The sequence below is a fragment of the Capra hircus genome, chromosome 8 (assembly GCF_001704415.2).
Source record: "Capra hircus breed San Clemente chromosome 8, ASM170441v1, whole genome shotgun sequence".
NCBI lineage: Eukaryota > Metazoa > Chordata > Mammalia > Artiodactyla > Bovidae > Capra > Capra hircus.
The window spans coordinates 60,458,670-60,476,045 of NC_030815.1; the positions used below are offsets into that span (position 1 = coordinate 60,458,670).

General features: G+C 40.8%; 1 protein-coding gene and 1 pseudogene across 1 annotated transcript in view; one reads left to right on the forward strand and one right to left on the reverse strand.

The window, feature by feature from the left end:
* Window positions 7,082–7,713, reverse strand: LOC102182502 (annotated as a pseudogene).
* Window positions 9,349–17,376, forward strand: part of MELK (maternal embryonic leucine zipper kinase) — a 71,540-nt gene continuing 63,512 nt past the window's right edge. The window contains exons 1-3 of the mRNA XM_005683873.2: window positions 9,349–9,491; window positions 14,198–14,293; window positions 15,857–15,942. Of these exons, the coding sequence (XP_005683930.2) occupies window positions 14,236–14,293; window positions 15,857–15,942 (144 nt within the window). The 5' untranslated portion in view covers window positions 9,349–9,491; window positions 14,198–14,235. The remainder of the gene's footprint in view (window positions 9,492–14,197; window positions 14,294–15,856; window positions 15,943–17,376) is intronic.

Sequence of the window (17,376 nt, forward strand, 5' to 3'; positions counted from 1 at the left end):
AAGTTACACTCCCACCAACAGTGTACAAGGGTTTCCTTTTTTCTGCATCCTCACCAACACTTGCTATTTGTGTGTGTGTGTGTGTTTTTGATGATAGCCATTCTCACAGGTGTGAGGTGATATCTCATTGTGGTTTTGATTTTCATTTCTCTGATGATTACCAATGTTGAACATTTTTTCATGTACTTATGGACCATCTGTATGTCTTCTTTGAAAAAGTGTCTATTCAAGTGTTCTGCCTATGTTTTTAATCAGGTTGTTTTTTTTGATACTGAGTTGTATGAGTAATTTATATATTTTGGATCTTAACCCCTTATTGATCATATCATTTACAAATATTTTCCCCCATTCGATAAGCTGTTTTTTTGTTTTGTTGATAGATTCTTTTTTTTTTTTTTTTTTTGCTGTGCAAAGATTTTAATCTTAATTAGGTCTCATTCATTTATTTTTACTTTTGTTTCTCCTCTCCCACTTTTGTCACTGATAACTTATGTTTCCTGGATTAGTGTTTCTCTGATCATTGTGACCGTCTTAGTTGGCTGGTTTCTGTTCTCTTGGTAAAGATTTGAGGAAACCATCTTTATTTTGTTGGCAACACACACAGTTTAACGCCTTGAGTGGACAAGATTTCTAAATTTTGGTGATTTTCATAAATTCTATTAATTCCAATCAGAGCAACAGTTCCTGTCCAGGTTCCCAGGTTCTGGGATTGCAGACCATTCAGAGAGGATAATCTAGCTCTGAAACCACTGTCCACATACAGGGATTTTTCTGTTATTTCATACAGAACATTATTCATAAACATTAAAAATTAAAAAAGAAATGTACTAAGTCGCTTCAGTCATGACCCTATGGACTGTAGACCACCAGGCTCCTCTGTACATGGGATTCTCTGCTGGAGTGGGTTGCCATGCCCTCCTCTAAGGGATCTTCCTGGCCTAGGGGCTGAGCCATGTCTCTTATGTCTCCTGCCTTGGCATGCAGGTTCTTTACCATTAGCACCGCCTGGGAAGCCCCTGTAATTTTTTAAAATAAAATTATTTTTAAAATAATTTTCTTTCTTTATTTTTGGCTGTGCTGGGTCTTTGTTGCTTCTCTGGTTTTTCTCTAGTTGAGGTCATTGGTCGGGGGGAGGGGTTACTCTCCAGTTGCAGTGCACAGATTTCTCATTGCAGTGGCTTCTCTTGTTGCAGAGCATGGGCTGTAGGTGCACAGGCTTCAATAGTTGTGGTGCACGGGCTTAGCTGTTTTGTGGCATGTGGGATCTTCCTGGACCGAGGATCAAACCTGTATCTCCTACACTGGTAGGCAGATTCTTTACCACTGAGCCACCAGGGAGCTATTCTTTATCACTGAGCCACCAGGGAGCTATTCTTTACCATTGAGCCACCAGGGAGCTAATAGCCCCAAACTGTGATCATCCCAGATGTCCTTCAACAGGTGAACGGTTAACTAGATTGTGGCACAACCAATCATGGAGTGCTACCTGGCAGTAAAAAGGAATGTACCATTGAAACATGTGACAGCTTGGATGAATTTGTTTTGCAAAATGTTACCACTGGGGCAATGTTTGTGACATAATAAGAAATACATATTTGGTGTCTGCCTTCCTCACTTCCTCTTTTCCTGGCACACAGCTCTTAAAAGCCTTATAATCTCTGAAGTGGTAAGTGTATTTTTGTATGTTAATGAGATGACTTGTGGGTGGAGGCACCTAAAAAGCTCTTAAGGATAGGGGACTGGTTTCCACTTGGAAAATCAACCGCATGATTAGAGGGTTGGAAGTTTGAGACCCACTCTCCTAACACCCAGGGAGGGGACGAGAAGCTGGAGGTTGGGCTAATCATTAGTGGTCAATAATTTAATCAATCACGTCTACATAGAAAAGCCTCTATCAAAAACCCTAGCTGAAGCATTCACAGAAGCTGCTGAACACATCAAGGTGCCAGGAGGCTGATGGTCCTAGAGGGGGCATGGAAGCTCCATGCCTCTTCCCACACATCTTGCTCCATGTATGCCTTCTCTTCAGCTGTTCCTGAGTTGTATCCTTTAATAATAAGTCAGTAATGTAGTAGATAAACTATTTTTTTGAGTTCTGCGAGCTGCTTTATCAGATTATCCAACTCAAGAAAGGGGTCATGGGAACCCCTCCTTTACAACTGTTTGGTCAGAAATACAGGAGGCCTCAACTCTGGACTGGCATCTGAAGTGGGACCAGTTTTATGGGACTAAGCTCTTATGCTAATTCTAATTTCAGGTAGAGAGTGTCAGAATGGAATTGAATTGTAGATACTCAATAGGTGTCAAAAGTGTTCAGAATAAGTAGCAGTCTAAAAAAAAAGAGGGATTTTTTTCCAATTTAGAGAGAAATGGAGCAAAGCATACAAGAAGAACGCTGCATTATTTCTTACTACTGCATATGAATCTACAATTATCTCAATAAAGATTTCAATTAAAATACATGCAATATAGTAAGCCTCAATATAGTAGTATGGAAAGAAAAACTAAGTCTGTTTTCTGGAGAGAACATTAACGCAATAATGTATAACCTTCCAGACATTTTCCTATACTTATACATGTCTCTAAACACAAATGGGACTGTACAATTTGTTTAAGTAAGCAGCTTGTTTTGTTTACTTAAAAAACAGACATCATTTCTTGGCATTTAGGGTTGCCAGATAGAGCAAATAAAAATACAAAATGTTCAATTAAATTTGCATTCTGGATAAATAATGGATTTTTTAAAGTGTAAATATGTCTCCAGTATGTTGCAATTTTATCTAGTGACCCTAATGGCAACGCTTCTACTGCTGCTGCTAAGTCACGTCGGTCATGTCCGACTCTGTGCGACTCCATAGATGGCAGCCCACCAGGCTCCCCTGGGATTCTCCAGGCAAGAAAACTGGAGTGGGCTGCAATATACTTACCTAATTCTTTTGAAAAACTGGTTATGTAGTATCCCACTAATACTTAGCCTTTGCCTATTGATGAAGGTGCTCTTTAGGTCAGAGAGTTCATTATCATTCTCAGTAATTCATAAAGTCTCTTGTATTTGTATGGTACCTGAAATTGTTCAAACTTCTCTCAAATTTCATTCAGCAAAAATTAACTGAGAATTATAGCCGAAAAATCCTGGGCTTTGGATTCCTGATTCATTCTTATCAGATATCTAAACTTCTTGAACCTTAGTGTCCTCATTTGTAAAATGGGAATAAGAATACCTATTCTGCAGGATTAGAAATAATGTATATACAACCTATAGTACACTGTCTAGCAGAGAATGGAATTCAAGAGCTAAAAACATTGAAGGGAGTTCCTTGGTAGTCCAGTCCAGTGGTTAAGAATTCACCTGCTAATGCAGGGGACACAAGTTCGATCCCTGGTCCAGGAAGATCCCACATGCCACAAAGCAACTAAACCCATGCACCATAGCTACTGAAGCCTGTGCCGTAGAACTCGGGTTCTACAGGAGAAGCCACTCCGTTGAGAAGCTGGAGCACCACAAAGAAGAGTAACTCCCACTTGCCACAACTAGAGAAAGCCTGTGTGCAGCAATGGAGACCCAATGCAGCCAAATCAATCAATAAATATATACATTAAATTTTTTTAATATTAAAAGAAAGTGATAAAACATTTTTAATTACAGTAATTTTAAGACCCTGTGGTAAGTGCTAAGGGATACACTGAATTAAGAAACATATTCCTGGGATTTTCCTGGTGGTCCAGTGGCTAAGACCCTGTGCTGCCAATGCAGAGGGGGCCCAGGTTTGATCCTTGGTCAGGAAACCAGATCCTATATGCTGCAACTAAGAGTTTGCATGCTGTGACTAAAGATCCTGCATGGGAAAAAAAAAGAGCCTGCATGCTGCAGATGAAGGTTGAAGATCTGGAGTGCTGCCACTAGGACCTGGTGCAGCCGAATAAATAAATATACAATAAGAAAAAAAAAGAAACATTGTTGACATTTTGGGGTTACTTTTAATTTTGAAATAATTTCAAAGTTATTAGAAAGTTGCAAGAATAGAACAGAGCAAGGAATTCCCATATACCCTTTCCCCAGATTCACTAATTCTACATTTTGTCCTATCACCACTATCATCTTCCCACCATGCTTTCCTGTGAACAAAGACATTCTCATACACACCTACAATTTATCAAAATTAGGAAATTTAACAAACTCCCGAACTAGTTTTCACATTCAAATTCCTGAATTTTTAATAGGTTTTTTGGAGCTACCTCCTCTTCCAGCAGAACGATGGCCCCAAACTGAATTTTGTGTGGTTTCCCATTTTCTCTTGGATTGGATATAAGAATCAAGGCATGATTTGTAGCCTGAGGTGTGCTAACCTCAACCGCTTCTGGAGAGAAACAGCACTGTAATGAATGGATCTTTGCTTCCCGTCCTCACTGATGACTCAGCCACAAATGGTGCTGACATTCAAGCATTCATTCCACCACCAGGGAAGCACAGCTCTTGCCGTGCCTTACAGATACTCTTATGTGGGCAGAGTGGTTGCCTGGGCTTTCTCTGAAATGCACAACTGCTCATCTCTCTTTCCTGGTTAGCACCCCTCCCTACTCAAGCATAGCACACAAGGCTGGCCCTTCACCAAGAGTTCCCTGATTACTGGCTCTTCCTCTCCTGCCACACCCGTTTCCTGTACTCCATCCAACATAACTTTCTCCCAGGAGACTTCTGTTTTCTTGCCTCTGTGCTTCTGCACACAGAATTCCCCATCTGGGGAATGCTCTTCCCTCGTCAAAATTGTCTATTTTTTCCCCCAAGGCCTAACTCCAGTACAAAATATTTCAGTCCCTTAGAAATAATTGCTCCCCATTTTGAGTTTGAACCAGCACGAACGAGTGCACTTGTATTAATAGTGTTTCTGTCTGGTCCTTTGTTAGAGTTGGTTGCTCTATGGATCTGGCAATTCTGTGTTTGAGCTTCCTTGTGCAGAAGCCATCTCTCTTTTCTTCTTTCCTCAGGCATTGCCCTGTACAGGGTGACGCATAGGGTAGACTCTGGTGACTGATTATAGAATGAACAGCGTGAATTACCCTATGTGGGAGGGACAGACACTTGGTTATAGAGATGATGCATATAAATGCATATTAATCATTCAAAAAATTGTAGAAGGTTTTATTATTGCTGCTAATGGTGTTATTATTGGTAGAGATGTTATACTCCAAACAGCCTGGCCCACCCATTTAGTGGCTCAAGAAGCAGGGAGCAGAAAATCATATCCAATCTCCTTACTGTACACTTGAGGAAACAGGTTGACAGAGGGGCAGGCACTTCTTTCAGGCCAGGTCCCACAGCTCAGGCCCTGCCTCCCTGCACTGAACCCTTTCCTCTTGCAGCATAATTACTCTCCTTAATTCAGCAACACTCAAATGCTTTTGAATATGCACATTCAACATGATTTTGAAAACCTTTTAAGTAGATATCTAATTTCTCACACCATACTTTTAATTATAACCCCCTTTACTTATATAGAATTTTAAGTTAAAAATGGTTATTTCCCTTAGTACTCGTAACCATATGACACAGGGTAGACTATATTAACCCCATTTTACAGGTAAGAATGGGAACATTCTCATATTTAGTATAAGATCCAGGATATAAACCCTGGACTTCCACACTCGCAACTGCTCTTTCCCCATGACTTTTTGATACATCATTTTTAAAGTAATCTGATTTCACAATGCTTCATAGTATAAGAGTAACATCTATAACATGTAATCCTGGCAGGTTAACTCTTGGGGCAACCAACATTTTAAAGCACTGTTATTACCTCCAACTCAATCTCACAGCTGTGTGTGTAACAGGGAAGAACATTCTGTAGCCTATTATAAGTTCATCACTAAAGGGATGTTGCCTATAAACTTAAATTATACATACTGGCCCATGTCTGGGAATCTGCTCCCAGGTAATGAGCATTAAGCTAAGAAACCTTTGTTTGCTGACCAGGCCCACCTGTGAACAACTAACACAGCCCCTCTGGAGGCTGATGGGAACCCAAAAATACTTGACTTTACTCCCTAGCCTATCAGTATAAAAGAAACCTGAATTCTAACTCAGGCAAGACAGTTTTTTTGGGGTACAAGCTCACCATCTTCTTGGTTTATTGGCTTTCTAAATAAAGTCCCCATTCCTTGTCCCAACGACTCATCTCTCTATTTATTGACCTGTCAGGTAGCTAGCAGTATGACTTATGACTAACACGTTTGAGCACTCCATGAACCCAAACTGCGGCAGAGCTAATCTTCAAGGACCAGGGGACACAGTAGTTAAGCATGTTTTTAGCTCTTAAGCTTGGCCTGGCACAGCCTCGCCACCTACTCAGATGGCAAGTGGAAGCAACTGCGTGACAGGAGCAGAGGCAAGGCCCATTTAGGGGTGGACACCAGTGACAAACACAAGCACGATCAGACCCTCTTTTTAGGTCTAACATCTCCACGGGTGTTGGTCTACCTGCAGGGTGGAGGGCAATACTTATGGATTCTAGAATATATAAGGAAAGGGTCCAATTGTGCTGCTTGACTGGGGCCTGAAAGACGAAATGGTGCTAATTTCATCCATGCCAAACCAAGAAAATGACTCACTCTTTCCTGACTTGGGTTTTAAGAAACCATCAGGAAAACCAGAAAATTCCATCTTGAAGCCCAGCAGAACTAAACGGCGGGCATTTCCCTGAGCCATAGATGGCACAGGGACTCAGTAATCTACCATGGCATTCTTAATAGGTTCAAGTACGCCCCCTGGGGTTGGTCCACTGCTGTCTTGTATTCATGCTTAGGTATTCATTCATTAACCCCAGGATGGAAGATGTGACAAAGGATCCCTCCTCCATGGCATGAGTCTTTGGCTGGTCTCAGAGGTGGAAAGTGACCAACTCAGAAAACACACAGGAATTTTTCCTTGGAACTGGGGTGCCAATATCACCATCTTTTCCCTGAACTTTCCCCCTCCAGTTTCTGAAGATAAGAGGAGAAAATAAACTCTGAAGATATTGGGTGACAATTTCAGAAAACAAAAACACATGCTTCCAAATGCACTGTGCTTTCAGATATTCTGGGTTTAGTTCAGCTGCTGGTTCAGCTGACTGATGCGTTCACTTCCATAGATGAGTTTCTGAACAGACTTCAGATTTGGAAATCCCCAGGTTACATGGCAATGACAACTCACTCCAGTACTCTTGCCTGGCAAATCCCACGGACGGAGGAGCCTGGTAGGCTGCAGTCCATGGGGTCACTAGGAGTCGGACACTACTGAAGCGACTTAGCAGCAGCAGCAGGTCACATGAGGTTCCACAATAGGAAGAGTTTTTATGGTTTGAGGGGTTACTTTCACAAAGACATCACTGAAAATCTCATTCAGGCTGTCTTGCAATGGTCCACTCCACCAGTAAACTCACCCCATTAATCCTCTAGATGACTACAACAAAGGCCAAAGAATGTTAACGTGGCACTTTCAAGCCAAGAGGTTTCACTTTAAGTTGTCTGTGGTCGGTGCACCCTGTCACACGGTTTCGGCCAGGAATCATGGAGGAATCATTTTAGTCGCTAAAACTTGACCTCTTTCCCATTCCTCTGTTCCTTCTTTTGTAAAAGCTTTGCCTGGATAACTCTGAGGACCTGATAAAACTTCCACGTTTTCAGGAGGTTTTCTAGAACCAAAGGGATCTTCTCTCTTAGCTTCTCTTCTGCCATCTTTCCGAGTCTGCGACTACTGCTCATGCGCAGGTGAGGAAGCGAGGAACCGCTCTACGTTTGCTGCTGCTGCTAAGTCGCTTCAGTCGTGCCTGACTCTGTGCGACCCCATAGACAGCAGCCCACCAGGCTGCCCCGTCCCTGGGATTCTCCAGGCAAGAACACTGGAGTGGGTTGCCATTTCCTTCTCCAATGCATGAAAGTGAAAGTGAAGTCGCTCAGTCGCGTCTGACTCTGTGCGACCCCATAGACAGCAGCCTACCAGGCTCCTCCGTCCATGGATTTTCCAGGCAAGAGTACTGGAGTGGGTTGCCATTGCTCTATGTTTATTGGACCATAGAAACGTCTGTTTTGGCTCTTGGCTGGATGACCAGGACCGTCTGTACCTTCTTAGCAGCGCTAAATCGCTGCGATCTTGCTAACCCTAACTCCTGGCGAAAGTTGCATAAAGCTGCCTTTACAAGGCTTCCAAACATTTTAGAGCTGTGTCATCTTTAAAACCTAGCCCTTTAGGTTTCAACTGTATTGTCATAATGCTGGGGCGAGGCTGCAAACACCGAAAAGCTCATGCTCTCCTCATGATTTTGCATAGTCCACAAAAATTTTAATTTTTGGATTAATTGTATTTATTTATTTTAGAACAGCGGTTCACTGTAAACCTCAGAAAGTGAAGCAATAACTCCTTTGAAGATATCCAAGATTAGAAATACCAGATGATTTGATACCTACTATTAAAAAAAATAAAATGTGATTTCTTTTTTAACTTGCTTATTTTCCCTTTTTTCCCTTTAACTCATATTTCAATTCCACACGTTATCTTAGTGTATTTTTTTTTTTGCTTGAAAATCTTTTACTGTAATAGGCTGTGCTGTTAGTCGCTCCATGTCCGACTCTGTGACCCTGTGGACTGCAGCCCACCAGGCTCCTCTGTCCATGGGATTTGGCAAGCAAGAATACTGGAGTGGGTTGGCATACCCTCCTCCAGGGGATCTTTCCAACCCAGGGATCTCCCGCATTGCAGACGGATTCTTTACTGTCTGAGCCACCAGGGAAGGCCCTAAAAACACGTGTATAAATTTATACTTAATACTTTTTCTTTCCTCTTGCTATAATTTTTTTTTTACGTCAGGATTGAGTTATCATTACAATTGTAATTCATACATCGGGTGAAAGTCACATAAATAACGACCAAACAGTAAAACGTATTAGAAGGACTTTACAGTGATGCTAGGTTGGTGTTTCTGGTACCTTGAGTTATCTAATGGCTCCTGGGGATTTCATTCCTCCGGACAACACAGTTTTAGATGTGGAGAGGGCAGAGGTATACTTGTTTTTCCGCTGGATGACAGAAGGGCCATAAGGCAAGAGGAGGACGAAAATGAGAACCTTCACTACTAGTGACGTCTCAGCAGATTAATTTTAGGAAAGAGAACTGAAGAAGTATGTGGAAACTCTACGTCCACGCCACCAGGCAAATCTTTCCGTGCCCCGAGTCACACTCCAGGTTGACTACCGAGCCTTGAAGTCCCCTCTCGGCCGGCGAGCGACCCCATCCCCTCCTCGCAGGGACCGCACCCTCCCCGATGAGCCCCGCCCCCGCCGCACCCCCGCCCCTTCCGGCGCGCGAGGTTTGATTCCCTTGGCGGGCGGAAGCGGCCAGAACCTGACTATCCCAAAGTTTCTTAGGAACTTTCTGCACTCGTCGCTTTCTTCGGGATTGCAGTCCAGTGCGTCTGTCTTTCTGCCTGGTTCAGTCCCTCCCAGCCCTCCGCCCTCAGGTCAGTCTGTCCCGCGTGGGTGAGTGCCGAGGTCTCGGCAGTGCGCAGCGCGGGGGACAGCGGCTTGAGCCCAATGTGCTGCTGGCTCACTGGCGTTTTGAGGAACTTCCTGGAGGCCCCGCCTTACGAGTTCGGTTCCCAGGATGAGATAATTAGCCTTTCCGACCCCCGTTTTTCTCCGCTGTAAGTGGGGAGAGTGATCGTACCCGCCTCCGGGTTATCGATGAGGTGTGCAGTGGAAGCGCTTGCCCCCTAGGAGGCTGGGATAAATGTGAATTCCCATTCCGCGTTTGCACGACCTTGACGGTCTCCGAGAAAGACATTCAAAGAAGGATTTCAAGTTGTTTCTGTTCGTACAACTCAATTTCTTGGGGCAGTTCACTGAAAAAGAAAACGTGTTATGTCTTATCACCCCTGTTTCAGAGTCCAAAGGCTTCCTCTTCTTCCCTTTCCCCAAGTAGTGGCTTAAGAGACTTAAACTACAAGGGGTGTATGCACACCGAATGCTATAGCAGTAAAAGTAGTGGCCCTCACCGAAAGATCAGGAGGGAAAGGGAGACTTCCCACGGAGGGCGCCCCAGGGGAGTGATACGGCCTCTCTCATTCCTAGGATGAGTCACTATTGAGCGTCACCATTGCTGCTTCTCTCTGGTAATGGAAAGGGAAAGGGGGAAGGTAGGGCAGCATCACAGGTGCTTGGAGTTTTGCTTAGAGATTAGTGTTCCTCACTTTTTTGTTCATATCTTGGTTTCTATTTCTGTGCTGTGTGGGATAAATCAGAAACGCCCTCACTGCACCTTCATGGGCTTGTCTCACCAGTGGATCTATCCTTTCAGTATATCTACTGTGGACCAAGGAGATGATCAGATCAATCTCTTACTGCCTTTGGGAATGAATGTCTCTCTGTTGGTACTCCCAGAAGCCTCTACAAGGGAGTGGAACTGGATGTTAATTAAATGTATTAGAAGGTCACATTGTAAGACATTCTGTATTCTGCTTCTCATTTGAAATATCGTCAGCATCAATGTCTTACCAAGGTCACTAGATAACGTAAATGTACTACACAGCAGGAAATAGCATAGCCCAAAGAAGACTATGTTGGTAAGAAAATGCCCCCAATTTGTTGCTATCCCATAAAATTTACTGATAAACTTCCTCCCACTATCTAGGCAATTCCTTGTTTCCTCAGAAAAGTTCAGGACCACAATTTGATACAGCCCCAGTTCTATTTAGTCACATTCAGAAGGACAATCAGGTGTCTGATTGGGGTCTAGTTTCCTTCTTCTTTATCCACAGATGGGAGGTTCCCTTCCACATTTAACTAATCATATACCTCCTTTAGCAGCAGCTGGATAACTCCAGTCGCATGTCCTTATTCTATATTTCCAGACTCTAGAGGATAAACAGGAGACTTAACAATATTTAGAACCAATTGTACTTCCACAAGCCAAGTAAAATCTGCTATCATTATAGCAGTTTGCAATATAAACGCTAGTTTTCTTATACAGTAGCAAAAATAATGTTACCTGGATTAAATAGATATAATTTAGGCCCACATTAATTTTACTTCTCTGAAGAGATGGTATGATCAGAGGGAAGGGAGTAGATAAGAAAATGGAAGGAAGAAAAAAAGGGGAGGTATGTGATTCAGTCTTACACTGATACAGGTTGATCTCTGCTAGTTGACTGGAGGCCATAGCCTGAAAGTTCAAAACTCATTTGGGAAAAATCCGTCAAGGCATTGATTAAGATGCTCTTATATCCCTTATCTGGGAAAATCAATTCCAACATCATACCAATTGCTTTCTTTTTCTGAGTGTGGCAATTTAAAATAGCCCAGTCTTTGGTATGGAATTTAAGCATGTTCATGGTGGCAATTAGAGTCTTCTATTTCCTAAGACCTGTTTCTTTTCCTTTGTCTATTTTCATCTCATGGTCTTTTGTTAGTCTGTTTTTTGGCTGTGCCATGCGGCTTGCAGGATCTCAGTTGCCCATCAGAGATTGAACCTGGACCACAGCAGTGAAAGGCTGGAATCCTTACCACTAGGCCACTGGGGAACTTTTTCCATTTCATGGTTTTTAAGCTTCATAATGTCTGTCTGTGTTTCCTCTTTAACCCCTGTGTTCTGAATACCCCAATATTGCATTAGTTGGGGCTCTGCTCTCTAAGGAATGTTAGCCTACTTTTATATCAGACAACTTTCTAAACAGATTTATAGCCTGACATCCCTCTATTTCCAATATCCTGCTCACTCTCTTCTCCCTCATTAGGATCCCAAAGATTTCTTAGCCTTGTATTGACCTCTATATTTTACTGCTGTTTTTACCTGTTTAAAAAATTCTTAGTCCTGTAATTCCTGTCTTTGGGGGTGTGGTTCCACTTTATTCCCAGTTTGCTCCAGTGACAAATGCTGTTTAAAAGGTTTCTAAAGTAGTACTGCTGTTAAGGATATTTCTCATCCTGTATCTCAGGTGCCCAGGAAGAATAAATATGTCCTCTGTACTGTCTCCTTGCCTAGAACAACTTTTACCACTCAAGTGGAAGCAGAAATATTTCATTTTATGTCACCAGCTTTCTGTTAGCGTCAGGACCTGACTTTCCTTCTTTTGTTTGCCTACGCTATTCGTGCAGATTCAGCTAGATTCAGCTGCTTATTAAGTTGGTCCTATGCCAGTTCTTCCTGCTGCTGCTGCTGCTAAGTCACTTCAGTCATGTCTGACTCTGTGACCCCATAGACGGCAGCCCACCAGGCTCCCCCGTCCCTGGGATTCTCCAGGCAAGAATACTGGAGTGGGTTGCCATTTCCTTCTCCAATGCAAGAAAGTGAAAAGTGAAAGTGAAGTTGCTCAGTTGTGTCCGACTCTTAGTGACTCCATGGACTGCAGCCTACCAGGCTCCTCCGTCCATGGGATTTTCCAGGCAAGAGTACTGGAGTGGGGTGCCATTGCTTTCTCCAGTTCTTCCTAGAAAATGACTAATATTGTTTATTGGATCTTGGTCTTTTCCCCATTATCTTTATCTTTCTTGCTATTTCAACTTTGACATTGCTACTAAAACCATTTTTTAAGCTGATTGTTTTCTTGAGTTTTGATATTTTTCCCTCGAAAACTTCTGCTCTAGGGTTCATTTCACTGACCAAATTTTTGAAGGCTTTTTACTTGCTAAATAACCTACCTTTTATCTCCAAGTAAAATGACTCATGGTACTTTTTCTACCCCCTTCTGATGTCTATGTCAGAAGCTTTCTCTATCTCCTTTATACTTTAATAAAGTTTTATTACACAAAAGCTCTGAGTGATCAAGCCTCGTCTCTGGCCCCGGATTGAATTCTTCTCCGGAGGCCAAGAATCGCGGTGTCTTTGCATGGTTCAGCAACAACCTTTGATCTTGGGGGCTCATCCGGGATTCTTCAGGACAAGATGGGAGCTAACAATTCCAGCCTCACCCCTTTGAACTGTATCCTGAAAAACTGGGATAGATTTGATCCCCAGGACTTAAAGAAGACACACATGGTCTTCTTATGTGATACTGCATGGCCACGGTATCCATTGGAAGATGGCAAACGGTGGCTGGTTGGAGGGTTTCTTAAGTATAATACTGTTTTACAATTAGACGGGTTCTGTAGAAAACAAGGGAAATGGATAGAAGTAGGCTTCCCTGGTGGCTCAGAGGTTGAAGTGTCTGCCTGCAATGAGGGAGACCTGGGTTTGATCCCTGGGTCAGGAAGATCCCCTGGAGAAGGAAATGGCAACCCACTCCAGTCCACAGGGTCGCAAAGAGTTGGACATGACTGAGTGACTTAACTAACTTTATGAACCACAAACCATTAGGAACACATCTGTAATTTAAAAACATTAGGTGTCCTTAGCTTGCTGCAGCAAGAGGAACCCTGCTCCTTAGGATCTTGGGCATCTCAATAAGAGTGAATTGAAAGAGGCTTATATGGTTTGGGCTTGTGCTGGGGAAATGAGGACCACTTTTGGAATGGATTCTATCAAAGAGCAGGAGCATTTCAGCTTTTGTCTATCTGAGGAAGAAGTGGGAGCAATGAGGTAGTGCTAAGGATGTCATTGGTGAGAAAATAGCAGTCTGTCAAATAAAAGAACATTTTAACTGCTTCAGGAACTTTGCTGGTGGCCCAGTGGTTAAGACTTTGCTACCAATGCAGGGGACCTAGGTTTGATCCCTGGTCAGGAAACTAGATCCCACATGCTGCAACTAAGAATTGGCATGCTGCAACAACTTAAAATCCTGCAAGCAACTAAGACCCAGAGCAGCCAAATAAATAAATAAAAATTAATGTTAAAAGAAAATAATTTTAACTGCTTCACATAGAAACATTCCTTACATGGTTATGGACAGGCCCTGTGGGAAACGTTGTTCAAGTTTTGATGAGAACATCTCAGTCTGATTGTTTTTATGATTAATGGTTTCTTTGTCTATTTAAAGGACCCTTTTCTATCCTGAAATAACAGTATTCTATTAAAAGTTTTCAAAGATTTACCTTTCATATTTTCTTTATTTGATCTGGAATTGATTTTTATGTATGGAGTGAGAGGAATCTTGTTTTGTTTTTTCCTATGGCTAATCAGTTTTCTCAATATGATTTATATGCCTGAGACTTATTTATATTTGTAGTTAAAAGAGCGAAGGAGATAATCTCTTCGTAGTTTCCTTTTTGATTGTGTATTGTTTTTGTCTTACAGGTTCTTTTTATAGTTTTGAGTAAACTTCCAGAAGGACTATGAAAGATTATGATGAACTTCTCAAATACTATGAATTATATGAAACTATTGGGACAGGTAATTAATTTTTTCCTGAAGAGAATAGGTCATCCATTTGACAGTAGAGTGAAATGGGGGCAGCCATGAGCTATTTTTACTTTTTGTAGAATTTACTTATTTTTAAGGAATCTCCATACCATCGTCTATAGTGGCTGTATCAATTTACATTCCCACCAACAGTGCAGGAGTGTTTCTTTTTCTCCACACCCTCTCCAGCAAACAACAAAATTCTGTAAAACAATTATCCTTCAATAAAAAAAAAAACACACAAGCAATATTATAAAAAAATCAGTGAAGACTCTAAAAATGAAAAAAAAATTTACTTAGTTTTAGTTGAAGGATAATTGCTTTACAATATTGGGTTGGTTTCTGCCAAACTATGAGCTTTTTAGCCTAACTTATATAGTTTAAAATTTTTTGAACTTATTTTAGTAAGAAAAAGTGGAGCAAGAGAGAGGTGAGTTGTAGGAAAGGTCGTATAGTTCATTTTATTAAGGATAAAAGTCACTTGAGAGTTTTGAGCCAAGGAGTGATCTGACCTTTTGCTTTTATGGGTCACTCTGGCTACTTGATTGTGAAAACAATGGCTGGGAGAGGGCAAAGGCAGAAGCAGACAGATGTTAGGAAGTCACTGCAATACTTTATGTGAATGGTACTGGAGATGATGGTGACATGGATGGTGATAGAACTGAAGGTAGTGGGATTCTGTGTATAGAAGGCGGTGGGCTTCTGTATACAGGCACACATGTATGTATATATAAATATAGTTTATTGCGGCATAATACATAGTAAAATAAGCAAAGTGTAATACATTTGGTGGCGTTTTGGCTCACATATGCCCATATGTTCAGATCAGGACATAGAACGTTTCCATTCAGTGCCTGTCTCCTTTCCCCCAAGATAAACATTGATAAAATTTTTGAAGACAGAGCCAATGGGCCATGTTGATGGGTTGGGTATGGGGTGTGAGACAAAAGGGAAGGGCTAGAGATGGCCTCCAGGCTTTTGACCTGATCTGGGAAGATGAGTTTGCCATTTACTGAGATGGGGAATACCATGGGAGGGACTTTTGGGAACTTCTTTTTAGAGGTACTAAGTTTGTTTCTTTCAGATACCTGAATGTAGATATTTACCCAGCTTTTGAGCCAATTTTGAAACATAATTGCTTATTTTTTCAGTTTTAAAACTGAATGGAAGTTTCGTATTATTTGCCTTTTGTCTCTGCAACTTTATATTGTCTTTTGACAATGTCAATTAAAAGGTTTAATTGCAACGTTAATTATAAAACAGATTTCTAAAGAATTATAAAACGAATTTCTACTTCCTAATTGCAAAATTAAAGATATCCTATAATGGCAAAAGGGAATCTTTAGCCAGTCATTGGATAAGGAGAGGTTAGGATCATGGCTAATGCTTTGGAAGCAATATGAAAAAAAGGATCACAAACTTCAGGAAAATATAGCTCAAGAGAGCTTTATAAAGTACTTGGAAAGGTATTTGTGCTTGAGTTCTCAGTTTGCTCTGCTGATGATATTTAAGTTAGTGTGCTTATCTCTTAATAATACATTTTCCTATACTTAGGTGGCTTTGCAAAGGTCAAACTTGCCTGCCATATCCTCACTGGAGAAATGGTAGCTATAAAAATCATGGATAAAAATGCGCTAGGGGTAAGTTTAACATTATTTTAAAAATATTTATAGATCAGTTTTGTGAATTACAACCTGAATTTTCTCTAATGTTCTAGTTATTGCTCTTTTATTAAAATAACATTTCCACAGCCAGTTATGTATAAATCCGTGGTTTGAAAAGGGCTTCCCTGGTGGCTCCACTGAGATAAAGAATATCTCAGATAAAGAATATTGGCAGGCAGATTCTTTATCTGCAGGAGACCCAGGAGATGCAAGTTCAATCCCTGGGTTGGGAAGATCCCCTGGAGAAGGAAATGGCAACCCACTCCAGTACTCTTGCCTGAAAAATTCCATGGATAGAGGAGCCTGGCAGAGTTTAATATGACTTGTTATTTTATTTTTAAGGATGTAAGTGCTGATTAACATATATAAATAAGTTGAGAATGTTGTGTTACAGTAGTATCACTCAATTCTCTGAACTCCTTCTGAAATATATGCCAAAATCACGAAGTAATCTATATCAGAATTATTTTAAATAACCTGTCAACTGATAATTCAGCTCTCCTTCAGTATTTTTGTTTTCAGTGCTCAATATTATGTTTATTAAACTAATAAAAAGATATTAAGAATAATTTTTCCTGATCATTTAAACATTGGTTACAAAATAGATTAATTTAATTCCCTTAAGCAATTTAAACTTCTGTTATAACTTTAGTGTACCTTATTTACTTGATCCAGCAAATACGTTAATAGCAGATAAAATGTGAATTGTTATTATAAGATGTAACATACTAGTACTCAAAACTTATTCTAAAGCATCATTATGATGATATTAATTCATTAATTCTAAACTGGTTTTTGTATTTCCTATTGTTATTATGCTTATTTTAATTACTTCTTGGACTTTAAAAATATTTTGATTACTTATAGGGTTTTAGTCATCAGATTCCCACATCCCCCCAAAAAAGAAGAAAAAAAAGATCATCATATCAGAATAGTTAAAGTTACAACTTCTGGGTTAAGATCTAATATCAGGTTGCATGGCCCTAAGTTAATTGGATCTTAAACCACTGATCATTAGACTGAGTCCCTTTTTATAATAAAATATTACTTGTTTACTACATGGATATCTGGATTTTTATCTTTACTATGAACTTAAAAATTTTTTCAACTTGGTCAGCCTCCTCCCAGCCAACTTCTTATCTTGAAAAATTTCAAGCTCCTTGAAAAGTTGGAAGACTGAAATAGTGAATACCTTTTATCTACATTCACCAATTTTTAGCTCAGCAGGCTTCTTTTTTAAAAAATTTATTTTTGATTGAAGGATAATTGCTTTACAGTATCACATTGGTTTCTACCAAACATTAACATGGATCAGCCATAGGTTTCATCATGCTTCTTAATGCAGAGACTGAAGTGGTAGTCTAGACATGCACGCTGGATAGTGTTCCTGTCATTTTCCTTGTTTGGAAT